The sequence below is a fragment of the Piliocolobus tephrosceles genome, chromosome 18 (assembly GCF_002776525.5).
Source record: "Piliocolobus tephrosceles isolate RC106 chromosome 18, ASM277652v3, whole genome shotgun sequence".
In the NCBI taxonomy this organism is placed as follows: domain Eukaryota; kingdom Metazoa; phylum Chordata; class Mammalia; order Primates; family Cercopithecidae; genus Piliocolobus; species Piliocolobus tephrosceles.
Genome location: NC_045451.1, coordinates 20,196,050 through 20,223,753, shown reverse-complemented (window position 1 = coordinate 20,223,753; position 27,704 = coordinate 20,196,050). Strand labels below are relative to the sequence as shown.

Here is a 27,704-nt window from a genome sequence, read left to right as displayed (position 1 = left end):
ATATCAAAGCCTGAGTGGGAATGTAGGCACAATCTGTGTAGTTCCATTCAACGGAACCATGACTGATGGATTAAAGATGCAACCATTTTCAGCTTAAGACAAAGAAGGATTTTCCAACAACTAAAGCTGTCTAAAAATGGAACGGTGGTTGTTAAATTTCCTTGGAGCAGCAGATAGTGAATTCTGTATCACTGGAAGCTTTCAAATAAGGCTCAACTGGGACAACTTGGAAAGGGTCCCTTCATTGTATGGGAGATTAGAATAGATTCCCTCCTAGTCCTTAATAATTTTTGGATTCTAGGTTTTGATGCTGGGAGACCTTTTTGTGCTCATTGACATCATACAGCACAGACACCAATCCACCCTCTAGAGAGAAAAAGGCCTTCTGGATGCCCTAATACATGTCCTTCCTCTCCCAACGCATACACACGTGATTTGGTATTGATTGGGGTGGTGTGGCCGTGTGGTGAGGCGTGGTTTAGTGTGGGGTGTAATGTGTTGTGGTGTAATGTGGTATGATAGGTTGTGGTCTGCTGTAATGTGATGTGGGGTACCATTGTGTGGGGTGAGGTGATATACTGGGCTGTGTTGTGTGGTGTTGTGATGTGGAGGAGGAATCATGGTCACAGTCTTCTAGCAGCTGTGCAACTTCATTGAGACAATGACCAAATTGCATTGGAGTAATGTTGGCAGTCAAGAGGAAGTGCCAATTTAGTGATTTCCTTAGCAGAACTGGCTGCATCTTTTACAAGAAAGCATGTCTTCTTTGTCATCCTGAGGCCAGTCTGTGGAACAATTTGGCAGTTGTAGTATTTTATGTCATCCAAAGTGTACAGACATCAGGCCACATGCAGCACCTCTCACCCATCCATACTACCCACTCCTTCAACAAACTAAATCTTATCTATTATATTGTAGTTTTTTAAAAAGTGAGTATTTTAAAGTTTCTGCTATAAAACAGATCACAACTCACATGACATTTCTGATAAAAGACAAGCACAGTTTTAAAATGTGCTCATGGCATCTGGGTTTGTGGACTAGAAGCTAATCAGCCCCAATCATTGCACCAATGTTCTCTCAGGAACTTCCAAGACAGGCTAAACTTTGCCAAGGACCATAGGTTTTGGACCTTTACTCATTTGTTTTATTTGCATATTTTTATTACACGAAACTTCTTATACAACACATTTGGGAACTCTGGCTTTAGAAGAAGTTAGACCCTAAGTTTTTGGTCTCAGTTTCCTTTTTCTTTGATAGATCTTTATTCACCATATGAACAGATTCACCAAAAAAAATCAGTATTTTGTTTTGGTTTGGTGGGCTTTAGCTAAATAGCTTGAAGTGTTTCAGTGGTAACTGTCCTAAGTCTTTTGAATTGTTTCTTTTGAAAGAGAACAGATATTAGGGAAAAAAAATCAGTGCCTACCCTGAAAGCCTGTGGCACCAAATGACAGTGTGATTTACTGGAAGGTAGTCTGAAGGGGTGGGATAGGAAGGGACAGGAGAAGAAGAAAAAAAGAGATAGGGAGATTGGACAAGAAGGAGGGAAAGGGATGAGAGAGAAATAGGTTGGGAGGAGACAGAGAGAGACTGATTTAACTTCTTAATGCTTTCTGTTAGTCTACCCACTTTGTTTCCATTGCTATCACCAAGTTCAGACAAGGAGAGTTAAGCTCAACTCAAAAAGAGCAGCCGTCTCCCTGGTTTCCCTCTGCCTATAATTGTGCCTCCCTTCTTCACATGGCCACTAGAGTGATGATCTCCAATGCAAAGGGCTGGTGAGGTCTATTCCCTGCCTCAGTTTCTCATTGTTCACCACATCCCTGCTACCGCCACTTGGCTGAGAAGCATCCAAGGACCAAAGTTGATGAGTATCACTGACAAATTCAAGGAGCCTGGAGGTGAGGGGTGAGGGTGGTGACCTTTGATTGCCCTGGAGTCTGTAGCCTCAGCTCCCTGTGGGCAACCCGGCTTCCAGTGGATACCTTGACCCTCCACATCTTTCTCTGAAGGGACCTGGTGTCCTGCGAATAGTTGGACAGGTGAGAACTTGGCCTCCAAGGAAGAAAGTTGGAGAGGAAATGCCACTTGCTTTTGTTTCTTCTTGGCTCATCTCAAGGTCTTTAAGCAGATATGTGTTCAGCATCATCATTTACACCTGAAAATTTCCAGTTTGTCTCATTTATAACTAAAAGGAAAGTATGGTTCCTGCTGCAAGGTGCTAGCTAAATACTTTGCCAGGAATATTTAGAACAACCAAATGATTGTCTATCAATGGATCATCGTGGTTTTCCTTAATGTGTTCACTACATTAAAACATGTACTGCTCGAAACGTCCCACAGGAGAGTGATCTTTTCCACGGATGACTGGTTCCCTCCCTCCACCCCTCCCACCCCTCACATCACGGAACACTTCTGCTCCGCTGTCTGCTTGATTTCAGTGAAGGTGGCCTGGGCTTTTTCTTTTATGGTATCCAAGTCCATGTTCTGGAGATTCTGTATCTGCCCAAGAATAGAATCTTTATCTTCTTCCTCTTCTTGATCTTCATCTACCATTTTCCGGAGATCTTCAGGTAAATCCACATCATCTCCAGCCATCTGGATTTGATTCTCATCCATTTCACTCTATGTGAAAAATAAATAGAGATAGATAAATAACTCTAAACCTACTAACTCAGTAACTAAATACATTTTAAAAAGCAGCAGGAAAAAGTCTGTAGAGAATAAAGGAAGTGAGTGGCACACTTGGCCTTGCAGCCTAGCCTGGTCCTGGTGGCAGTCGTGGAGGCTCCTGCAGGGAAGTCCCTCCTTCATGGCACCTTGGGTCAATCAGAACCTTCCAGTATGGTGGTTCTCCAAGTGTGGTCCCTGGACAAGCAGCATTAGCATCATCTAGAGCCTGCTGGAACTACAGATTCTTGGGCCCCATCCCAGATCCACTGAAGCAGGAACTCTGGAGGTAGAATCAGGAACCAGCCATCTGGATTTTTTTGTTTGTTTTTTTTGAGAGGGAGTCTTGCTCTGTCACCCAAGCTGGAGTGCAGTGTCTTGATCTCAGCTCACTGCAACCTCTGCCTCCTTGGATCAAGTGATTCTCCTGCCTTAGCCTCCCTAGCAGCTGGGATTACAGGCGTACACTACCAAAACTTGGCTAATTTTTTGTATTTTCAGTAGAGACGGGGTTTCACCATGTTGGCCAGGCTGGTCTCAAACTCCTGACCTCAGGTGATCCAACCGCTCCAGCCTCCCAAAGTGCTGAAATTACAGGCATGAGCCACCGCTCCCAACCCCATCTGGATTTTTAAGAAGCCCTTTCTCTCTGTGTCGCTTATATACACAAAAGCTGGGGCATCATACCCCAACTCTGACTAAGGGCAGCTTTGCAAGTCTTGCAGACTCTATCAGGCCCATGCCAAGATCCACTCACCTGGTTGACCCCACTCTAGAGGATGAGGCTTCAGTTTATAGTGACATTATGCATTAATTCACTCATCACACCTTAGTGGCAACTTTTGCTTAATCATTGTTCTTTTCCTCACTTCCACTAGACAGGGAGCCCCTCATGGGCTCTTGTTAGATTCAACTCCACCGTTAGCACCTGAACTGGAGTCTGGCCCACAGCACACGTGTATTAAGTGAACCATCGAGCACGTGGCCCCCACTCAGCATACTGGCAGTCTAGCCTTCGGTGTTGCTGATGCTATCACAAATGCCTTGCACATTTCATTTTGTGATTCTAGGAGTGTCTGTTCCAGAATTTCTTAGTGTATGCTGCCTGGTCTTTGAGATTCTCTTATTTTTATTTTATTTTTTCAGACAGGGTCTCTCTCTTTCACCCAGGCTGGAGTGCAGTGGTGCAATCTTGGCTCATTGCAGCCTTGGCCTTCTAGGCTCAAGCCATCCTCCCACCTCAGCCTTCCACGTAGCTGGGACCACAGGTATGTACCACCATACTCAGCTGAGATTGTTTCACCACTTAGACTGTAGAGCCTCTTGTTCTGTAATGAGAGAGGAGTCTAAAGAAAACATTCTCTGGGAAAGGTTAACATTAGCTTACATCCCCAGATGGCTGCTGTCAGATTTTTTGGAGATCAGGTTGTAACATGAGGTGACCTGGGTTTCAGGGAAACAGAAGATTAAAAAGAGTGTCAGAAAAGCTAATGAGAGGAAAGATCTATGTTAGAGCCACCTGAATATGTTGTGACCAGCCTTAAATTTGTTACCAAAGCTCATGAAAAATCATATTAAAAAATGATGATCTAAGTCAATCAGACTACATTGTTTTAAGAAAGATTTCTGCACCTGGTGACTCGTGAGGTGGAGTTAAAGACAGCACCTAAAGGGAGATCTGAATTCCCCCTGTCTGGGTGCTGCGTAGGAATGATCGGAAAGAAACGGCAGTTGTCTCTAGGTCCAAACGGCACACCAGGGTAACCTGTAAACTTCATTCTTCATCTGTAAAGTGGGTTGGAAGGACCAGATGACTGAAGTCTTTTCCAGTTCTAACTCTCTGTGGCTCTCTTACTTGGAGGGGCTGAAGCCCAGCAGACTTTCCTCAGGGCTCTCTTCTTTGATTCGGTTCCCTGGGCAGAGTGACACAGGAACCTGGCTCAAGAAATAGCTTGAGAAGCAGATTTCTGATGCAGGGGGAACCAATGATTTTGGGAAGGACAGTCCTCACCGAGGCCGTCCTTGGAGACTCGGGAGGACAGTCCCACTCCGCGCCAGCCTCCGGAGATAAGGGCAGCCTCTCCCTGCTCTTGGCCAGGGCCTTGGGCCCTCCAAGTGCTTAACGGATTAATTAGTTCCTGGTCAAACTGTTGTGGGATTAATTAGTTAGTTAATCCCTAGGGGCTCTCAGCCAATTGTGCATTTCTATTTATTTTTTATTTGCCTTCCCTTGCTGATCATCTTCTGGGCCTTTTTGCAGGAAGGAGACGAAAAGCACAAGGTGGCCGACTCATTCTCAGTTCATGCAAATGTGGGACATCTGCCCTCTCTTATGCGTCCTGAAATCAAATGCAAGTGATTTGAAAAGACATTCCCAGGAATTCTGGCCCCTTCCCTCAGGTTGGTAGTAAGATCCCCAAGCATGTTGCCAGGTTTGAACCTGGACAGGGTAACTGTTGTGGGCCTGCAGGGACAGGCAGCTAGAGGGGCCAAAGGAAAGCCAGCCAGCCAGCCAGAGTCATAAAACACTGAACACGCTGGCGAGGGCTCACGGGATGGTGCTCGCCTGCCTCCCATTCACAGGGAGACCTCAGCAAGGCCACTCTCTACGGCTCTGCTGTGCTTGACGAAGCTTCGGGATGGTTTCCTCCTTCAAGGGTGACTCTGAGGTTTGTTTTATCCTCGTGCCTCTTGCTCTGAGAAGCAAGAGCAGTGCAATTCTACGTTGCCTCATGGAGAGGATCTTGATTGCCCTAAGTTTTATCAAAGTGGTTCTCAAAGTGGGTTCTCTAGGCCAACAGCATCAGCATCCTTTGGGACCTCACTAGAGATGCACATGCTGGGACCCTATTCAGACCCACTGATTCAGAAACTCAGGGCGCGGGCTTCACAATCTGTGATTTAACAAGTCCTCCTGGTGATTCGGGGGCTTGCTGAAGTTTGAGAACCACTGCTCCACCTTTCTTGAAGACAAAGGCTGTAAGTTACTCATCTTTCTGTCTCATAACCCAGCAAAGTTTCTGGCATGTAGACACAAAGAATTAAATCTTTACTGAATAGCCGGGCATGGTGGCTCAAGCCAGTAATCCCAGCTCTTTGGGAAGCTGAGGTGGGGGGATCACCTGAGGTCAGGAGTTCAAGACCAGCATGGCCAAATTAGTGAAACCCTGTCTCTAATAATAATGCAAAAAATTAGCAGGGCGTGGTGGCACACGCCTGTAATCCCAGCTACTCGGGAGGCTGAGGCAGGAGAATCGCTTGAACCTAGGAGGCAGAGGTCGCCGTGAGCCAAGATCGCGTGACTGCACTCCAGCCTGGGCAAAAGAGAGAGACTGTGTCTTAATAAATAAATAAATATTTTCAAAAATTAAAATAAATGTTTACTGAATGATTCAATGAACCTGTTGTCAGGGAGGATAACAGCCTTAACAATGCTTAAATTTGTAGGTTCTCTTTGCTATAAAGAGCTCTGTTTTCATAGCTACCGGTTTATCTTTATAATCATGTTGGGGCATCGCAGACTAAATTGCCTGAGTGAGAACGTTAGTTCTACCACTTACAGGATGGGTGACCTGGGGCACTTTGTGTAGCCTCTTTGAGCTTTATTTCCTTGTCTGTATGTGGAGAACTGCATTATTTGCCTTAGAGCTGTGGAGGGTTGATTAGATGGTAACTGAATTATTTAGAATCTATTAAGCACTCACCCAGTAGTAGCTATTCATAAAAATAATAGCCTTCAGAAGTGGATAGGGGAATTTACTATGGGCAATCTTGCACATGGGGTTAGCCCTCTCAGGAGGCTGTGATGTCCTGGCACCTTATCTCTGACCTAGCAATGACTCCTACCTTCACTCAAAGGCTTGGTTTTTCTAACAAGCCAGGCTTAGTAAGTTCCTCTTTAGCACTAGGCTTTCCATTCTAGGAGAAAGCCACCTAGCCAGCCCTAGCTCCCCTTACCTCTTGTCGGGCCCACCCCTAATTTTTGTCAATGGTAGAGCACAAGTGCTGATAGAAGTTCCTGGCTCACAACCTGGCCCTCTTTTTTCCTCCAGTTCCTGGCTCCAGCCCTCACTGGGAAGGGCCTTGGGACCTTGGGAGCATGACCTCTACCCCACTCCTCAGGCCTAGTCTGCCTGGCCACTCTCAGGAGCACAGATCTGCATCGGAGGCCTGGGAAGGCTCTGGAATGCACTTAGGCAGGGCGTTTGGGGTCCTGAGCAGCTTGAGCATGGTCTACAAGAGGGGTGTGGCTCTGCCTGGTCTAGGACCTTTGGCCCACAGACTCTTTACCCCATGTGAAAGAGGGTGGCTAGAAGAGAGACCAGAGCCCTCTAAAACATGGGCTGCAGGGCAGTGGCCTCAGATGTCCAGGTCCAAAGACAGCATTGGATGTAGTCAATGGCTTTGGTCAGAGAGTCCTCCACTCACCATTGATCTAGAAGGACAAGGTTATTTGCCCTCCCCCAGAGCATGGCTGCTTCCGGAGATGATTCTAGTCTTGAAACTGATTACTCTGGGCTGAGGCCTGTGCCATGGAAAACTTATGACTAAAGGTAGGACAACCAGACATGGCTGTTGAGTGGCTAGAGGAGAAAATCATGCCCTCTGGAACCAAATGTGGGCCTGTAGCCTCATTAGCTCTGGATCCTAACTAATTGAGCTAGCCCTAGATCTAGAACTGGCTAAGTATTCAAGTGTCTCCTTTGTAAAAAGCTGCAGCCTATCCAGACTGTTCTCCTGCCAGAGGTAGCCTAGGAGAATGAAAGATTGTGTGATTTGGAGTTAGACATGGGTTCGAGTCCCAGATCTGTCATTTACCAATGCATGACCTTGGGCAAGTCAACTTATGTTTCTGATGTCCAATGGAAGGGCCACTTAGAGGACCGTTGAGCAGATTGAATGAGACATGCTGTGAAACAGCCTTGCAAGCATCTAAGCTCTGGATAAGTAGTAGTGGTGGTTATGAATATTTTAGAGGAAAGAGGGCAGCTCAGTGTCAAGATCCCTGCTGAAAGGATCCCTGGGATAAAGAAGGCATGGACAGTGAAAGAGACGGTGGGAGAGTATTGGCCCTTAAGAGAAAGATCCGGGACAGAGCAAGCAATTAAGAAGCATAAATGGGATTTATACAGTGGACACAGCAGCCTTGTTTCCTCTCTTCCTAATGAACCACCCTGCTGACAGGACCTTGTCTGCAATTCAAACAATGAATGTCTTGTCCACACGTTCTGCTGCCCATTGACAAATCTTGGGTTGGGGAGACCAGGAATATTTGGACACAGTTCACACTTCAAGGAAAAGAAGTAATGGCTCATTACAATCCCCAAATACAAGTGCAGTTACAGCCAATGTGAATCAGCATCACTACGGGCCGGAAGCAGCTCCAGGGAGGGAAGGAAGGCTCAAGGATGAGAACCGTGGTGTGAGTGAATGAATGAGTGAGCCAGCACATAATTAGGGGACTTATAGGCTATACTTTGTTCTCAGAGGCTCTGTTTCAGAGATCTTCTCATTTCTAGAAATCTTACCAATTTGGGATATCGTTTAATGCAGTTAAGAGCTAATTATTTTTATGCCAGCTGATGAGAAATCCGTTTTAATCTCTTGTTTTTAACCAGACTTATTATCTTTATGGTCCGTGCTGAATACCCCGTTATTTAAATAGCTCCATATCCTACCATTGTCATTTCCTGTGATTGATGCATGAGCATTCACCAAAAGATAAACGTGACCCTGGATTTCAAGACTTACTACTTCCTAGACCTGGATAAACTGGCCTTCTCTTTTCACCAAACTTGAGATACCATGATAAATTATCTTAGATGGTTATGTCTTCAAAAAACTGAGCATTCTCCTCTTGTCAGAGTCCAGTTAGCTAAGTGTGGTGTATAAGCAAATACCAGTGTGATTGATACTAGGTAGATTTGATTTTGTTTTTGGTTTATTCACTTATCGTTGCCCACAGGATACCAAAAGCTAAAAGAATGGATTTCTTTCACGTGGAGGAGTTCATGTAGCGTGAGATTGACATAATTATGAGGATCATGGACTTGAGCAGTCAGGTACTTGTCTTCATAAACCACTCTCACTGTCCTGGTTATGAGTGGGGCTGCTGCCCTCAGAAGGTAGTGTGTGGCTGGTGTGAAGGCCCTGGGCTGGGGCGTGCTGGCTGCTCCTTCTGCTGTGCCCCACTGCTGCTCTTCCCTCTTCAGCTACTTAAAGATCCCTCAGCACTCGCAGATTAGGACAGATGGTGTGGATTTGTCTTCTTGAGGAATAGGCATCGGTTTTCAATTTGATTGAAAGTGTGCATGCGTCGGGAGCTACATGGAATGAGAATTTCTAGATACCAGCTGTGCACATCTCATACCTCTTTCCCTCATGAAGACATTCCACAGGGACTCAAGAAGCTCCCAGAGGCCGCATATCCAAGCCCCTCATTTACAGACGAGGAAAGTGAGGTCTCGAAAGGTAAAGATTCTTCAAAAATGTCATTCTGCTTTTTAGGGCCTAAGACCTAACACAGCTGCCAGAAGGGTCTAGGTTTTCTTAAACATGGCCTGTGCACTTGGATTGTCTCGTGGTAAAGTCTTGTTCTGCCATTTACTGGCTCTGTGACCTTGGAAAGTCACTTTCCCTCTCTGAGCCGGTGTTCTCATCTGTAAAGTAGAGGTGATATCTACCTACCTTACAGGGCGTTTGTGAAGATGACATGAGAAAACTGGTGTGGCCAAGCAACACGTCTTGAAATCCTGCTTCACTAGTGTCCAGTGACTCCTTCCCATCCCCGTACTCCCTGGAGACATGTAATCCATTGCTCTTTCAAAAGCATAAGTAGGAGGAGCAAACTGAACTGGGGCAGGGTGAGGAGGGGAAGGAAGAGATGGCAGCTGATGGGGCCTCTGATGGCCTCCCCGCCGCCTGGTCACCAGAAACAGCTGCTCAGAAAGCAGGAGGTTTCGGTGTCTCAGACCCTGCTGGGCAGCCCCTAGAGCTCTTAATCTGAAGGGGTCTGGCAAAGGAAGGTTCACACAGTCATCTTTGTTTTTTTTTTAAGAGGCAAATTTTAAATTCAACTGTAATGGAGCTTTCAATGTGGCACATTTAAAGACAACTCTGTTGAGTTTCTCCTATATGCATCTTTATTCGAAATGAATGGTGCCCTTAATACGGCAGACAAACACCAGGTGTAACTAAATCATATAGCTCAGCAGGGGTCACAACATTATTTTTCAATGACTAACCTAGATTGACAATTCTGTTAATAGGATTAGGGTTCATTGTGGAACTGTTTTCTCTTATTAATTTAGCTTGACTTACATATACATTTTAAATTGGCCAGGGAGAGGGACACATTTGCTTTTAGAAAGAATCTTGTAGCTTTATTTAAAACATATTACTTCCTCTACTTGAAGAAATATGGTGTTGTATTTATAAAACAGGGAAACCTTTGTGTTTTATACAAAACTACAATGTTGAATCTGGACTTGTTCTTTTCATAAAATTGTAGTTTAATGTAACTCTAATGGCGGGTAAATTCTTTCTGCTGTTTTTGATACTTTGTTCTTTGGGCATTTCTATTTTATTTTATTTTATTTTATTAAGATGGAATCTCGCTCTGTTGCCAGGCTGGAGTGCTATGGCGCGATTTTGGCTCGCTGCAACCTCCAGCTTCCTGGTTCAAGAGATTCTCCTGCCTCAGCCTCCCTAGTAGCTGGGATTACAGGCACGTACCACCACGCCCAGATAATTTGTGTATTTTTAGTAGAGACATGGTTTCACCATGTTGACCCGGATGGTCTCGATCTCCTGACCTCGTGATCTGCCCACCTTGGCTTCCCAAAGTGCTGGGATTATAGGCGTGAGCCACTGCACCCAGCCGGGCATTTTTCTTTCTTTTCTTTTTTCCCCAATAACATGCATTTACTCAGCAATCACTCTGTGTGTGTGTGTCTGTGTGTATGTGTGCAATTTTCTATATCTCAGTCACCTTGCTAGGCACCAAGCAGAGAGATTTAAAAGTCAGCCCCTTTTTTAAAGGAGCACACAGTAGGTGCAGATATTTAGGGTCATAAGATGATGTAGGAGACATGGACTCAAGATATATGGGAACATTGAGGAGGATGACCAAATCCAGAATTAGGTAGGGGGAGGGAGATCATGGAAGGCCCTGGAAGAAGTGACACTAACCAGAGTCTTACAGAAAGGCCACAGGGAGCACGGAACGGAGCAGGAGGAAGTGCTAGTCCAGGCAGGGAGTAGTAGCAAGAGGTGAAGTTGGAGAGACGGGAGCCATAGCACAGCATACAGGACAAGGAGTTTGGATTTTATTCTAAAAGACATAGTGGCCTTAAAAAACAACCACCAAAAAAAAAAAAAAAACAAAAAAAAAACAGGGAAGAAACAGGATCAGATCTGCACTTCAGAAACCTCAGTGTTGAGAGGGACAAGACTCCAAGTAGAAAAGCTATGGTGAATTGAGAACTATTCAGGAGTGAATTAAGATGACTTGGCGATTTACTGGACATGCAGCTGGAGCAAGGAGGGAAGAGGCAGTGGTGACATCTGGTAGCCAGCCTGGGAGATGGGCTTGTCAGGAGAGTCACCCATGGAAGTGGAGCCTATAGGAGGAGCAGGTTTAGAGGGAGGATGAGCAAGTAAGTTTTGGATATGAGCTGGTTCTATCTGTGAAGTGCCCAAGTAAAGGTAGCTGCAGTTGGGAAATGTGGGGAGAAGATGTGGTCTGGAAGTACAGATTTGAGAATCATCAACATGTAGGTGGTAGCAGAAAGCAACGGCAAGGTGCAGCCCTCGTGGACACTGTGCAGGCTTGAGTGAGAAGAAGAGCCAGCCAAGGGGGCACCCTGGAATATCCCACAATTTGGAGGCAGACAGAGAAAGATAACTCATGAAGAAGAAGCAGTACAAGAACAAGAACCAGAGGGTGATATCTGCAAGCTGAGGAGAGAGAGGGCTTTAAGGAAGAAGCGATCACCAGTGCTAGAAGAAACAAAGAGGCCCCAAGAGAAATTAAGGGAACCACCTACTGTATTTAGACAGACACTGAACATCTGGAAGAAGAAGGTTTCAGCAGAGCAGTGAGAACTAGTCATTTAAGGGAAGATACCTAAAAAGCCATGTTTACTCAGAAAGTACTGTTTGCTTGTTTTAGATGGGAGAGATTTGACCTCTTTTATTAAGGAGAGGCCAATCAAGAAGGAGAAACTGAAGATACAGAGTCTGGAATAATTAGTGGTGTGCGATCCAAATCTAACGTAAGCATCATGGATGACTTTAGGCATTTTAAGTCCTCTGATGACCTATAATTTGACAACTAGAGGAAATCGACATAATCTGGATATGTATACATGAATATTATAATGACTGGTATAGATACATATACATATACGTACTGCAGATTACTGCAATTTGTTTACTGCACTTATTTAATTACTTATCTGATTACCGAAATTAACAATGGTCATCAAAAGACATTGGCATAGCAAATAGTATTGTCACTAACAATTAGTAAACTTGAGACCCAAGACCTTTTATTGTTTATCTAGAGGGCTATGGCTTATGTTGCTCCTTTTCAAAGAGTCTACATTTGCTTTTCCCTGTCAGCAATAGAGTGAAACTCTTTTTCGGAGGAAACACCAGCCAAATAATTTCTTTAGAAAATACAGTTCTAATTCCAAAATGTGACATAGTTATCCTCATTAGACCTGACAGCTCCTGGGAAGACATTTTCTCAGATCTGCTCCCTGTCGGGCCTTGGTCAGGGGAAGGGTCTAGAACTGAATCCTGCTGTTATGTAAGCGCTGTGGTGGTGACCCTGGGGAATTGTGAATGAGGTACCCAGGGGGTCATCCCTCATTAGCTGGAGGACGTGTTAAATTCGTCCAATTCCCTGTGGGCTGTTAATACTATTACTATGAATGATTACCCAATATGGGCTTTAGAAGATGGCACAGGCTAAGTATTCTGCAAACCTGGCAGGGAGGGGAAGGTTATTAGGAGCCCACTAGAGTCCCAGTGATCCCTGCTTTCTGTCCTGTGCCATTTTCTTTGTTAGACAGTGTGTTCAGTTCTAAAGTCTACCACCAGGAATCTGATGCCCAGTTTAAAGGGATATGAGGAGAAGGGGGGACGAAAAAGTAGTGGATGAAGAGTAAGGAGGCTTGAGTCTCCATTTGTCACAGCAAGCTTTGTGACCTTTGGCATGTCCCTAAATTTATATGATCCTTATGGCTATGTATTGAGCACACACATATGGCGCGTCCTTTTCCGGATGTAAAAAAGTAAGTCTATTGAAAAGACAAACATCACTCAGACACTGGTGTCAAGGAACCAAAGTATTGTGGTCATCCAGGAACCTGAACCTGTTCTAGGAAAAGAACTTAGAGGGTTGGAGGGAACTGATGGTTGGCATGTTCCTCAGATGACCTCGGAAGCCAAGCCTCATGGAGGTGACCCATAAGGACCTGGGAATCTGTTCCTCTGTTTCCCACCGAATACAGCAGTTCCTTTGGTTCAGCCGTCAGTCAGCCCTTCCCTGGCCGCAGTAAGAGGCAGCACTGGCAGGCCTCCCTCTCCTCTCCTTCCCTCCAGTTCTTTGGACAGAGCACCATGCCTTGGGCTTCTCAATTACATCTCCTAGTGACCCAGATGGGCACCGTCTGGCCTTCCAGGGCCTCCTTGCTCCTTAATGAAGCATCTAGGAGACAAAACCCTACACCTCGCATCCCCACTATGTTTTTCTGATGGCTTTTTATTTTATTTATTTATTTATTTATTTATTTATTTATTTATTTATTGAGATGGAGTCTTGCTCTATCGCCCAGGCTGGAGTGCAGTGGCCCAATCTCAGCTCACTGCAGCCTCTGCCTCCCAGGTTCCAGCAATTCTCCTGCCTCAGCCTCCTGGGTAGCTGGAATTACAGGGGCCCGCCACCACGCCCAGCTAATTTTTTTTTTTTTTTTTTTTTGTATGTTTAATAGAAACGGGATTTCACCATGTTGGCCAGGCTTGTTTTGAACTATTGACCTCAGGTGATCCGCCCGCCTCGGTCTCTTAAAGTGCTGGGATTACAGGCGTGAGCCACCGCGCCCTGCCTCTCTCTGAGGATGGCTCTCTAAAGGTTCCATTGCGGAGATTCCTCTGTATAATGAGACATCTTAGGTACCTATAGTTCAGTAACAACCAGCAGCCAAGCCACTGGGTAAGTTGGCTGAATTCAGCATTAAAATAAAAAGCATGGCACTGGAGGTCTGGGGCATGATTCTGCCCCCATAAGCTTCATTTATTCGGTCATCTCCTCTCAAGGCTGAAGATTCCAACTCCTTCAGCCCGCCCTCGACTGCGGAGACAGCGGAAACTCGGCTGTTTGCGAGCTCCCTCTCCCGTTACGCCATGGGAGGATAGGAAACGCACGACCAGGTCCTCAATAACAAAATAATAAGACTTTTCTTTTCTTTTCTTTTCTTTCTTTCTTGGTTGTTATTTTGTTTTTCCCCCATTCCATCCAATGATCTATCAATACTTTTTTTTGTTGTTTTTTAAGTCACCTCTAGAAATTGGCTTCTGCCCCGCCCTGGTCCTGCCACCAATCGCAGCCCTGGTTCCCCCTCCCGCGGGTGCCAGGGGCCGCGGAGCTAGGAACACCAGGGGGCGCCGGCGTCGAGGATTCGGGGCCCGCGCTGGCGGCCGCAGCGCCCTCCGCGCTCCAGCCAGGATCTGACTTGGAGGGGAGCGGCTGTTCTGCACAGCCTGGGCAGACGTTAGCGTGGGAAACGTGTCTGTCCCCCGGAGCCTCTTTTTCGCCACATGGGCCATCGAAGGGTCCCCGTACCCAGAGCCTAGTCGGTGGGGGGGACGCGGGCGGGAGGTTAACGTGTGACAAGTGACAGCGCGGGAGGCAGAGGAGGCTCCCAAGGGTGGGGCTGGTTTGCAAGCGCAAGGTATTGCACTGGGGTAGGGGAAGTTAGCCACAGCTGGTGATAACTGGACTGAGTGGAATACGATCCAGCTGATTTTTAAAAATATTTTAATTTTAGTTTTTAAACTGCTCCTTGCAGAGCAGGGCTAACTCATAGGCAGTGTGCCCAGAGTAGACGATTTTTCTTATCGTGTAGTTTTATTAGGTGCTGTTTTTATGGCCAGCTATACCGGATTAGAATTTCCATGTGGTTTACAAAAAGCAGACAATTGTACTATTGGTATTTGTAGTATCTTCCATACCATAGGCACATTTTTGAAACACTGTGTGTAGAATCCATTGTTACAAATGCAACCCAATATAAAAACGCCCCTTTCAGGTACACCAGTCAGACGTAGATGTGGTCTTTTCACATAGTCCCATATTCCTTGGAGGCTTTGTTCACTTATTTTTACTCTTTTTTCTCTAAACTTCTCTTCTCGCTTCATTTCATTCATTTGATCTTCAATCACTGATACCTTTGATCAGTGTTGATCCAGTCGGCTACTGAAGCTTGTGCATGTGTCATGTAGTTCTCATGCCATGGTTTTCAGCTCCATCAGGTCATTTAAGAGGTCTTCTCTACGCTGTTTATTCTAGTTAGCCATTCATCCAATCTTTTTTCAAGGTTTTTAGCTTCTTTGTGATGGGTTCGAACATCCTCCTTTAGCTCAGATTAAAGACTTAAATGTCACACCTAAAACCATAAAAACTCTAGAAGAAAACCTAGGCAATACCATTCAGGACATAGGCATGGACAAGGGCTTCATGTCTAAAACACCAAAAGCAACTGGCAACAAAAGCTGAAATTGACAAATGGGATCTAATTAAACTAAAGAGCTTCTGCACAGCAAAAGAAACTACCATCAGAGCGCACAGGCAACCTACAGAATGGGAGAAAATTTTTGCAATCTACTCATCTGACAAAAGGCTAATATCCAGAACCTACGAAGAACTTAAACAAATTTACAAGAAAAAAGCAAACAACTCCATCACAAAGTGGGCAAAGGATATGAACAGACACTTCTCAAAATAAGACATTTATGCAGCCAACAGACACATGAAAAAATGCTCATCATCTCTGGCCATCAGAGAAATGCAAATCAAAACCACAATGAGATGCTATCTCACACCAGTTAGAATGGCGATCATTAAAAAGTCAGGAAACGACAGGTGCTGGAGAGGATGTGGAGAAATAGGAACACTTTTACACGGTTGGTGGGACTGTAAACTAGTTCAACCATTGTGGAAGACAGTGTGGCGATTCCTCAAGGATCTAGAACTAGAAATACCATTTGACCCAGCCATCCCATTACTGGGTATATACCCAAAGGATTATAAATCATGCTGCTATAAAGACACATGCACATGTATGTTTATTGCGGCACTATTCACAACAGTAAAGACTTGGAACCAACCCAAATGTCCATCAATGATAGACTGGATTAAGAAAATATGGCACACATACACCATGGAATACTATACAGCCACAAAAAAGGATGAGTTCATGTCCTTTGTTGAACTTAGTTGCTCATTCTGAGCAAACTATCGCATGAACAGAAAACCAAACACCGCATGTTCCCACTCATAGGTGGGAACTGAACAATGAGAACACTTGGGCACAGGGTGGGGAACACCACACACTGGGGCCTGTCATGGAGTGGGGGAGGGGAGGAGGGATAGCATTGGGAGATATACCTAATGTAAATGACAAGTTAATGGGTGCAGCACACCAACATGGCACATGTATACATATGTAACAGATCTGCATGTTGCGCACATGTACCCTAGAACTTAAACAAACAAAAAACGCCTTTGGAGAAGGGAGTCCCCGCCTGGACGTAAACTGCAGTGAATGATGGTGTGTACAATGTTTTCAAGTGAAATCCTCATCTGTTTGTTTGGATTGTATTTGGAATTTAGACAGCTGCTTGCAGATCTAGGGTCAAACTGTTAGACAACACAGGAGAAAGAATATACTCCCATTTTTTTAAAGCCACGTGGAATTCAAAACTGCCCTAAAATTTTGGAGAACAGCTCAAATATTAAGTGTAGAAAGAGGCCAGGCGTGGTAGCTCACGCTTGTAATCCCAGCACTTTCGGAGGCTAAGGCAGGTGGATCACAAGGTCAGGAGATCGAGACCATCCTGGCTAACATGGTGAAACCCTGTCTCTACTAAAAATACAAAAAATTAGCCGGGCGTGATGGTGGGCACCTGTAGTCCCAGCTGCTCAGGAGGCTGAGGCAGGAGAATGGTGAGAACCTGGGAAGCGGAGTTTGCAGTGAGCCGAGATCGTGCCACTGCACTCCAGCCTGGGCGACAGAGTGAGACTCTGTCTCAAAAGAAAAAAAAAAAAAGAAGTAGAAAGAACAAATACCTTGAGACGGGGAGCTCTGTCAAAGTCCTGTTGTGAACAAACTGCTCTTTTTCTTATTTTTTATTTTTTTTGAGACGGAGTCTCGCTCTGTCACCCAGGCTGGAGTGCAGTGGCGCAATCTCAGCTCACTGCAAGTTCTCCCTCCCAGGTTTACGCCATTCTCCTGCCTCAGCCTCCCGAGTAGCTGAGACTACAGGCGCCCGCCACCTCGCCAGGCTAGTTTTTTGTATTTTTTAGTAGAGACGGGTTTCACCATGTTAGCCAGGATGGTCTCGATCTTCTGACCTTGTGATCCGCCCATCTCAGCCTCCCAAAGTGCTGGGATTACAGGCTTGAGCCACCGCGCCTGGACAACTGCTCTTTTTCATGGTTGTGGGGCCTGAGTTCCAATCCTGAGTCTGTCACAGAAGATGTAGCTTATTGCAAAGCTACTTAACCCTCTTGGGCTGCAGTTTCCCCAGGTATAAAATGATGCAGTGGTATGAGATTATTAGATGAGCTTTATGGTCTAGTTCATGGTCTATGAGAAAATCAAGTGGGGTCTCAAATGCATTATGCATTTGAAACAGCTATAGAAAAGGGGATATATGAACATCAGTAAGCCAGGCAATGAAAGACACTGGTAGGCTCTACTGTTCATTCATTAATGTCCTTCATGTCGGTCCCTCCCCCTAGCTGGCTTTAGGGAGCAGTAGCCTATGCAGGTATAGCCGTAATCATTCTCCAGGGAGGACCTGGATTTGTGCATTTCATGGCTATCATTTTTTCCTTTTTCCATAGTTTCTGTTGGAAAGGCTTTTGTTTCAAAGGATACCCTGGCACAGAGATTTGAGAATTATTTTTCTCGTAAGAGTACTTAAACCTTACTGCTAAGTCTAAGGGTGTTCACTCCTGAGGATCTGGAAGTCAGCAAGACTGCTGATTCACCATTAGTGGAGTAAAAGATAAAAGGCTTGGGGCCTTGAGGCTCAGGAACCTCCATTGTTGCATTGATTACACACCTAAGGACTGGCGGTCCTCAAGACCCCTGGTTGTTATTATCAGGAAATAAGACTTTTGTGTCCAGAGATCATAATGTCAACAAGAAGAGCTCTATTGTCAGGTGCTGTACTAGGTTCTTTATATTACATTATCTCAGACAAAGATCCTATGAAGTTAGGTACTTCAGCCCTGATTTTATAGATGAGGATACTGAGGCTCAGATTTTTTTTTCTATTCCTGCTGCATAAATTAAGAGACTCAGATATTTTTAAAAACCATGTGATACTGTGTCACAGAGCCACAACTGAACCCCAATTCTCCTTACATCCCTACAGAAGAATAACAGTTGTCAAAAATAAATCTTTAAAAAGCCCTACCATTCTGGACGATGCACACCCAGCCAATAGTGTGTGTTTGTGTTTGTGTGTGTGTGTGTGTGTGTGTGTGTGTGTGAAATTTCTGCTTCATCCCAACAAGATTGATGGTGCTTTAATCAGATGGCACAAGAGCAGAGGCCAGAGGCTTCAGTGAAGCAGCATGAATCTGAGTCAAGTTTCCTGCCTAGGGGGAGGCCACATTGCTAAAGAGAGCCAGTGACATCCAGGGAGTTTCAGGAAATTCACCAGACAATGAAAGTGGAAAGGACAGTGTTTAGAAGTGCTTCACTCTTCCAAAATGCAAGCACAGTGGGGAAAAGTTGTTAAACCTGAATGGAGGGTGGGATAGGAAAAGCAAGGCATTCTTTTACAAGCTCATTGGTTGTGGATGAAATAAGCTTACATTTTGTTGTGGGTTTTCCTTCCCTTATTAAGAACAGAACCCGGGTTCCTTGGGAACCTTAGGGATCAACCTCTACCATGTTTAAGTCTTTGGTGATTTCATCAGTGACCTTGAATAGACAGTGGACTCTCCCTTGTTTAATGCTTATAGTTTCTAAAACCAGCTTTTTTTGGGATCTGCTGGGGATCAATGGAAGGAGTTGGTTTAGCAGCACTTTCTAAACCACCCGGATTTGGAGGTGGCTGTCATACTTGGGATCATGCCCTTTGGAGGATCTTTTTCTTTGGCTTCTCCAGATGGAAGATGTTCTTTAAGGGATGGTGTATCTTTGGAATATGAAGTTGAATGATCAACCCAGAAGTTGAAGGTGGAGTCGTTTAGTCAGGTGGACAGGTAGTAAAGCTGGAGTCAGGTGGTATGAGTCAGAGTAGCAAAGTGACAGGCCCTCTGTCATTGCTGGATGCAAGCCCTGGAAGAGTACATCTAAGACACGTTCTACAACATGTCAAGGCATTCCCTTCCCACCAGGAGACCAACGACTCACTCGGCCACAGCCTACAGCAGTCATCCTCAGCCAGTGCTGAGATGCATAAGATGGTGCTGGGTGATGACTGTCTCTACTACATTATTCCCCAAACCAGCAATCGATGGTTCATTTTAAATAGAGGTGGAATATCATAGAAATCAGGACCATGGGCTCTTTCTTTCCTGGCTGTCTGGCCCATGGCAGGAGGGTACCCACTTTCTTCATGCCTGTGTTTCCTCTATGGTAAGACAAGGATGACAACAGAACCTAAATGAATTCATACACACAAAGCACAGTGCCTGGTACCTAGAAAGAGCTCAACCAATGTCAGCTATGATTATTGTCCCCATTGTGTATTTACATAGAGAAGTTCGAGAATCTTTAGATAAATTTATGTTAAAATGTCATTTATAGGTATTAACTCCATTTTTTTAAGCAACAGTGGAAGTTCATAGAAGTTAAAAAATGGAATCAAGATTTTATGAACTCCTCATTCAGTTCCCTTTTCACTATATCAAACATCTCAGTTACAATTAGGATATATTCAGCATGATCCCTTGTGGATAATCAAGTATGACTTCCCATTTTTTAGTCATTAAGAAATGATTAGATGTTTCCTGTGTTCAGAGTGTCTTACCTTTGGGAGCCTGTATTTTTCTCTGAGATGAACTCTGAGGCATGCCCTCTCAGCCTTTTTCTGTGTAAATGCAGCATCTCTTTCCATCCTAAAAGTTAAAGAATAAAGGATCAGAAGGATACAGAGAGCTAAAGACATTCCTGCCCGTGTTCAGAGGAGTCAGATATTGGGTTACACCTTGTGAGATGCCACTGCTGGCAGACACTTGGGAAATACGGGATTTTTTCCCTAGGTCCCCAAATGTCTGCCTGTCTGTCACTCTACTGTCATAACTTTCAGTATATACCCCTAAGTCCCAAAGACAATTTGGTCCTAGGAATCTCTTTATGATGTGAACCAGGAGAGGGGCAGGGTGATTATTCCTAACATGCAATTTTCCATGGACTGTTCAGCCAAGGACCATGAACCTCAGAATCACCTGGTGCACTTATGACGAATGCAGCTTCCTGGGCCTGATCCTAGCCCTGCTGCATCAGAATCTCGGGGTGCAGGGGAGGGGAAGCTACTTTTTTAGCAAGTTTCCCGAGTGGTTCTTATGCAAACTAAAATAGGGTCACAGTGTCCAGAACCAGGCAGTTCTTTGAAGACCATTGGCGTTGGGGGATGTAATATAAACCTGTCTTCCTTCGTTGTTTCTCTCTCCAGACCCCAATTTAGGCATGGTATTTTCTTCCTGGTTTGGAAGGAGGTGGCCCCAAACAAGGTAGGGTATGTTTCCAGAATGCCAGACTGGGATCCTGCTGTGTGAATGATCTAATTGGACTCATGGTTATGCTGGTTTGAAATGGACATTCTTGCTAATGATGATCCAGACAAAAGCAGACACCTTTGGGGATGTCTGCAAGCTCACAAGCACCACCACCCTTCCCTGCTGCCCACAGAAGTGCTTTCTTGGTAGCTGAATTTATATACACGGCCCTGCCCTCTGGCTATATGGGGTTAGACCAAGCTCAATAAATGAAATCTCTTCTTTGAAAATATGGGATTGGTGCTAAGAATGACACTGCAATGTGGCTGGCAAAATAACAGATGAAATTGGTAGCCATTGACTGTCATTTTCCACCAACCTTGTAGTCTGGATGCTGAGGAAGAATAAAGCAGCCACGTCCAGATAGAAGCAATGGCAAGAGATGAGGAAAGAGTGCTCGTGGCCTCTCAACAGCCTCCTGCTTCCTGGTTTAGGCCCATGTGAGGCCTAACGGGAATTCTACCCGTGGATCTCGTGAACTATCTTTGCGGAAAGCAGTATCTGCTTAAAACAAATCCCCTGTTTTTATTTTCAGGTGAAAACTGGTTTCTATGTCTTGACTCTGAGTTTGGAAATAATCTTCACCATTATGCAAACAGCTAAGTGTTAAGGAAGGATCTGTAGCAAACTATCAGGTTAAACTACTGATCACAGGCCCTGGGCTCAGGTGCTCTCTGAACTCATTTCCATCCACAGAAGGTCAGGTCTGGAACGGGCATGAGAAAGCATCGAGTTCAACCTTCTAGTTTTGGAGAGGGACATCGAATAAAGTGACCTGTCCAGGAGATTAGCGACCTGTGGCGTGGACAAGCAGCAGACCTTTTCTCCCCACGTTTTACTGTAAAAACTTCCAAACATACAGAAAAGTTGAAAGAATTTTAATATCAAATCCATCTAGATTCTACAATTTGCATCTCACGGTACGTTTTTATCAGTTCTATTCCTCCCTTTATCCACGTTTTACTTTTTTCATACATTTCAAAGTTACAGAAATCGGTAACATTTCCCCCAAACTCTTCAATATGCATGTCATTAACTAGCGTGAAGTGTTTGTTTATAGCTTCTCTTTTCTTCTTGTGAAGCAAAAGTTGTATGCATTGCAATGCACAAACCTCTTAAGCACACCATTCAAAGAGTCCCCAAAATGCCCACACCTGTGTAACCCAAAACTCTCTCAAGATAGAAAACATTACTCTCACCTGGGAAAATTTCCCCAACCCCATTCCTGATCAAGGCCTACCCCCCTAGCCCTAGAGGCAACCACCACACCTTTTCTACCATAGATTGGTTTTGTCTGTTCTAGAACTTCATAAAATGGAACCATACAGTTCATGTTTGTGTAAGGGCTCTTTCGCTCAGCGTAAAATACTTTTGAGATTTAACCTTGTTGTTTTATGTATTAGTAGCTGGTTCCTTTTTATTGCTGAGTAGTAAATATTCTATTGTTTGCACAGATACAATCACCATTTGTCTAGTCATTTTTCTGTTAATGAACACCGGAATCATTTCCCATTTGGAGCTACAGTGAGTAAAGCAGCTATGAATATTGTTGTTCTAGCTTTTATTGTGGACATCTGTTTTCATTTCTACTAGGTAAATAACTAGGCATGGAATTTACTGAGTTCTAGGGTGGCTTACTGGGATACATTTAGTTTTGTAAGAAACAGCAGGACCTTTCTCCAAAGTGGTCATACTAGTTTATGTCTCAACAATTGAAACAAGAGTTCTAGTGGTTTCACATTTTGGCAACATCAAATTTTTTTTTCTTTGTGATTTTAGTCGTACTGGTATTTATGGAGTGCTACTTTCCTGTGATTTACATTTTTTCCATTTCCAAGACAACTAATGATATTAGGCAGCTTTTCATGTACTTTCACGTAAGATTTTCATGTACTAATTGGTCATGTATCTATCTTTCTGAAGTATTTGTTCCAACTTTTCCCTTTTTTTTTTGCTTTTATTATTGAGTTGTAGGAGTTCTTCGTATTTCCTAGATCCCAGTCCTTTGTCAGATATATTTTCCAAATATATCCTCTCAGTCTGGCTTGCCCATTTATTTTCTTAATGGCATCTTTTAACGTATAAAAGTTTTCAACTTAGAGTTGAATTTATCATTTAATAATTTTACGGTCATTGATATGGTCATTGCCAATCTGGGTCATGACAAAGAAACCTTCATCTACTTTCAAGTTGCAAAGATATTCTCCTACTTTTTTTTTCGAAAAGCTTTATAATTTTGGCTTTTATGTTTATGTGTATGATGCATAACAAATTAATTTTTGTGTAGTGTTAAGTAGGGTTCAAAGTTCAATGTTTTTCAGTTGTTTAGCACCATTTGTTGAAAAGACTTTCCGTTCCTGGTCTGATTATTTTGGCACCTTTGTTGAAAATCAGATAACTATAAACCGCATTGATCCATTTGTTGATACTAATGCCAGACAGAGTTAGATTCCAGTCCTCTAGAGCCAGTCTACAAATCACACAGAAAAACTGGTTGCTCTGTTTATAGTCACATGCAGCTAGCTAGTCTCCCCGTAAAGTGTAAATGCCTGCAGAAGAAAACCCATCTGTTCCATTTCAGTACATTCCTCACAATGCTATGCTCATACTAGAGGTCCAAACAATTACTGAATAAAACAAAGGTCAGAGTCAAGTTACAAATGATATTGTAGAAACTGTTGAAGCATAAGTAAGGCAAAGAAACATTTTAATATAATTGAGAAAATGTAGGGATAAACAGACTATTGTTTTATTTCCTTTCCAGATAGTCTATTTATGTTTAGACCTCTTTCAGTACTAATGTTACCAGTGGTGTGCACATACACACACACACGCACATTGAACACAGAAGGAAAAGAAAAATGAATGTGCATTATTAGAGTGCATTGCTAAATGGTTTTTTATTTATAATTCATATAGTCAATCTCCCCACTTCCTAAAAGGAAGAGGATGGGTTTAGGAGGTTTTTATTTGCTAACATTCATTTTAATTATTATATATACTGTACTGTTTGTAGCTATCTCTGTGTTTATCTTGTGATGAATTATTTTTAATGTTTACTACATATTGCATTCTAGGTGGTGAAACTCTTGAAAATTCAAACAATAGACTGAAAGTCATCCCTCTGTATCATAGGGAAGCCGAATGCCCCATTGTCCTGACGCTATTTCTTAAACTGAGTGACTACATAAATATATAATATTCTCACACACACGTACGCAAAAAGCTGAGTAGCTGACAACTCAATCTACTGATTGACTGTATGATTTGGGCATTTTGAGCTTTGATCTGTCCAGATATAAAATTAAGGAAAATTAGGGCATGAGTTAATCAAATAGATGCCTTATCTGCAGTCGGATCTGCTGCTTGAACATATTAAATGATATTTTGTATGCTCACAACTGTAGTCTACATTTTTGTTTTCATTAGCCTACTTGATCTGAGAATGTTTGATGCTGATGTTAGTCTTCTATTCTCCATTACACAGTACTTATTTTGCGTTTACAGCTTTTTGTTGTTTTCCATGCCATAGGTAAAATCAGCCAATATTCAAGGAATGCTGCTTCTTTTGCCCAAGTCTTAGCACCAACATCATTTTTGCTAGTTGCATTGACTTTTTTTTAAAAAACCAACTTTAATTTACTGCAGAACCAAGCATAATGTATTCTAGGTAGTTTATAAGCCATGATTTCTTTCAGAAGAATACAATAGACAAGGTTTCCACTAAATGTAGTCTTTGTACTTTCTTTGTTTCCTCCAGGTCATTAACCTTTTCACCTATAATCATCTTAGCAATAGGACTTAGGCAACTATTATGTAATTGATCATTAGCAAAAGAGCCCGGGTGGCAAAAAAGAAATACTTTTCTTTTGAAACATATGATAAACACTTAACCTCTAGATTGATGTTTCATTTCTTAACTGGTTATTAAAAGAACCTTAATTCTACCTTAAACATTTAAAAATTACACAGAGATTACATTTATTTCAGAATCAGTCTTCAAGTGGCGAAAAGTTGTTGGTGATATTCACATTCTATAATACCCAACTAAAATGTTGCTTATATTTTATATTTGTTATATTTTATATAGCCAAGAGAATGTCTTTATTTTTTGGAGGAAGGTGGCTGAAGTATTTAGGGGTGAAATATATGACATCTGTAATTTACTTTAAACACTATTATCTACCACCTATCTATTTAATCTGTAAGCAAATGCAGCAAACTGTAAGCTGTTGATTTTATGTTATAGATATATATGGGTATTCATCCTACTATTCTACTTTTCTATATGTTTAGAATTTCCATATTAAACAGTCCACAAATCTATTCATAGTCTTTGGTAAGCCAAGTCTTATGACATAATTGTCATGTTATGCTTTCTGGGCTTTTTTTTTTTTTTTTTTTCTCACATGCAAGATCAAGGAAGCTACACTATGTTCTTTTAGGCCCTTTTCTAGATATAAGGTCTGAATTATTACAATTTGAAGACTTTCTACTTGCTAGGAGGGTGAAGTTTAGAAAGAATGTAAAGATAGTTAAACCCACCATTTTTCATCTAAATAATTAAATTGAGGTCAACCAAAACATGCCTAGACCAGAAAGTGTTAAGCTGCTTTAAGGACAACATATAGATTAATTTATTATTGTTCATTTCCATTCATACATGTAGAATATAGAACATAGAACATAGTAGCTGCTGATGTTAGGGAACTGTTTACTTTAGAAGAACAACCTTTCCTTGGTTTAGAGGTAGACGGCAAAAGGAAAGGCATCTTAAAAAGCAAAGAGAAATAAACTGGAGAGCTGAAGAAGGTATGGCCAGAATGAATTTCCTTTGCTTTTTAAGGGAAATGAAGTAGCATGTACTCACTTCTCCTCAATCATTTGCTTTTGATACTCCTCATACTCCTCTCTAGTCATCCCTTGAGCTGCTGCAGGATCAGATGCACCTCCTTCTTCTTTATTTTCTTCAGACCCACCACCAAATCCTAAATTCTTTACCTGGTTACTTATCATACTTTTCATAAGGAAAGCCATTTTCTCTGCTCCAGAAAAATAAAACCAAAATTAGACAAATGCTGAAAAAACAAAATCCAAACAAACCCAAGAGAAAACCTCCAAATATTCTCAATGACAGCAATACATTTAAGAGCAAAGGACTTTGCACAGCGTCATCTATTCAAGGGCATACTGACAGAGAAGAGTGGTTTGTCGGCCGTAAGCTGGATTAAAGTGGTGAACTCCTTAGTATATAGAGGCAGATGGTTCAGATTACTAAAGCATACAATCAGAGGCAACTGCCTACCTTCTGAATTAATACACTCTGCTAATTTCACAGGAAAAAGAAACCCCCACATCATTTACCCCTCTCCCTACCCGTTTCTAAATTTTTAATTATAAGCACAGCAGGGCTTCATAAAGAGTCCTGTTTCAATTAAATTAATCAGAGCTGACTGATTATATAGCTGTTGTGGAATTTCCAAATTCCAGCCCTTGAGCACAACATCCTGTTGAAAAATTGAGTCCAATGAGACTCAAAACCCAGAATGCTTCATTAAGCAAAAATAATCCTGTTGATCCATCATTTTATCTCATTGGACTTTAAGTACTATGCAAGGATTTGCTTTTTAGTTTGCTTGAATTCGATTTGCTTCAACAGTTACTGTGTCCCACACATAAATACACAACTGACAAATGCAAAGACCTAGACAGCAGGTCCTTGGTTTACATCTGGAAGATTATCTTAGCCTTCTCCTGCACGGAAATGTCACTTGTCTACATGGAAATGATGTGCTTGACACTTCAAGGCTCTGATTCAGAAGGTAAGATCATTATGTGAGTCAAATCATCAATATGTAAGGAGTCACCTTTTTTCTCTTGCGTAAAGAGTGCACCTCCTGGATGCTCTATTTAAGCTCACTGGTGTACTTGGATGAAACTGACAATGTTTTGTATCCCACCAGATTCTCGATGGCTGTGGTTTTCTTCAGGTCAAGGGAAGAATTGAGTATGGCTAAGACTTTAATCTACACTAGTGTCTTTCTAATTAAAGCACGCCGAAGGGGGTGGGGTGGGAAGGAAGAGATGTAATCCATTGTCATTTTATCTGAAGGCATGAGTCCTCTCAGAAAACAGGTGATTATCTCTCTGATCATATGGAATTATATAATCTGGACTCTTGCCTGAAATGCTTGCTTTACATATTTTATCGTCTGCTTTCCCTTTTAGTAATCTATTTTAAAATGCTGCTAAAATGGTCTCGATATGAAAGGCTAAAAAAGATAATTTAGAGTGAAATATAAGCTGTGCTCAGGGCTTCGAGGAGAATGTACAGCAATACTGAGCTCCACTTTCAGTTTTAGATGGGTTGCTTGGAACTTAATATGTTCACACCATTCTCTCTAAATTACCGTTTATAATAAACTACATTGCATGTCCATTGAGGAATGTTACTAATTAATGTTGTCTCGTAGAACTTTTCAAACCATAAAATAAAAGCCACAGCTTTATGTTTCTGTCTGTTCTGTCTACATTTTAAGTAATTATTTAGATTTATTATAAAATCTATTCTAAAAATTCCATTTTATGAGGAATTAGGAAATATTATTAATGGTGAGGTGTCAGTTCTAAACTCCAGCACCCATGTGTGAAGGAGTTTCTCCCTGTCCAGTCCTTTTCTGAATGTTTGTTTGTGTGGAGGGGGTAGGAGGAGGGGGTTTCACACATTATGGGGACTCTTAGGCGGTAGCTTCTGCAGGGTGGCCATGGTAGGCCTCCTGATAGTGCTTTATGAAATCAAATATCTTATTTTTCCTCAACAGGTAATTCCATTGAGAATGAGGTCACGACTTAAAAAACTTTTTACTCCTCAATTTATTACAATGGCCTTTGCCCTTGGACATCCAGGAACTACTAGCTGGTATGTATAGGATCCTTTCTTTTTTTCTTTTCTTTTCTTTTTTTTTTTTTTTTTTGGAGACAGCCTTGCTCTGTTGCCCACGCTGTA

The 27,704-nt window shown here is 42.8% G+C and overlaps 1 protein-coding gene across 1 annotated transcript; it reads right to left on the bottom strand.

Annotated features, from left to right (window-relative positions):
• Nucleotides 1–1,121: 1,121 nt before the first annotated feature.
• CPLX4 (complexin 4) lies at nt 1,122–25,922 on the bottom strand. Its single transcript, XM_023218312.1, has 3 exons — nt 25,569–25,922; nt 19,951–20,038; nt 1,122–2,625 (listed from the first exon to the last, which is right to left on the bottom strand). The coding sequence occupies exons 1-3, from the start codon at nt 25,733–25,735 to the stop codon at nt 2,398–2,400; spliced, it is 483 nt and encodes a 160-aa protein (XP_023074080.1). The 5' UTR covers nt 25,736–25,922; the 3' UTR covers nt 1,122–2,397.
• Between the last annotated feature and the right edge of the window lie 1,782 nt (nt 25,923–27,704).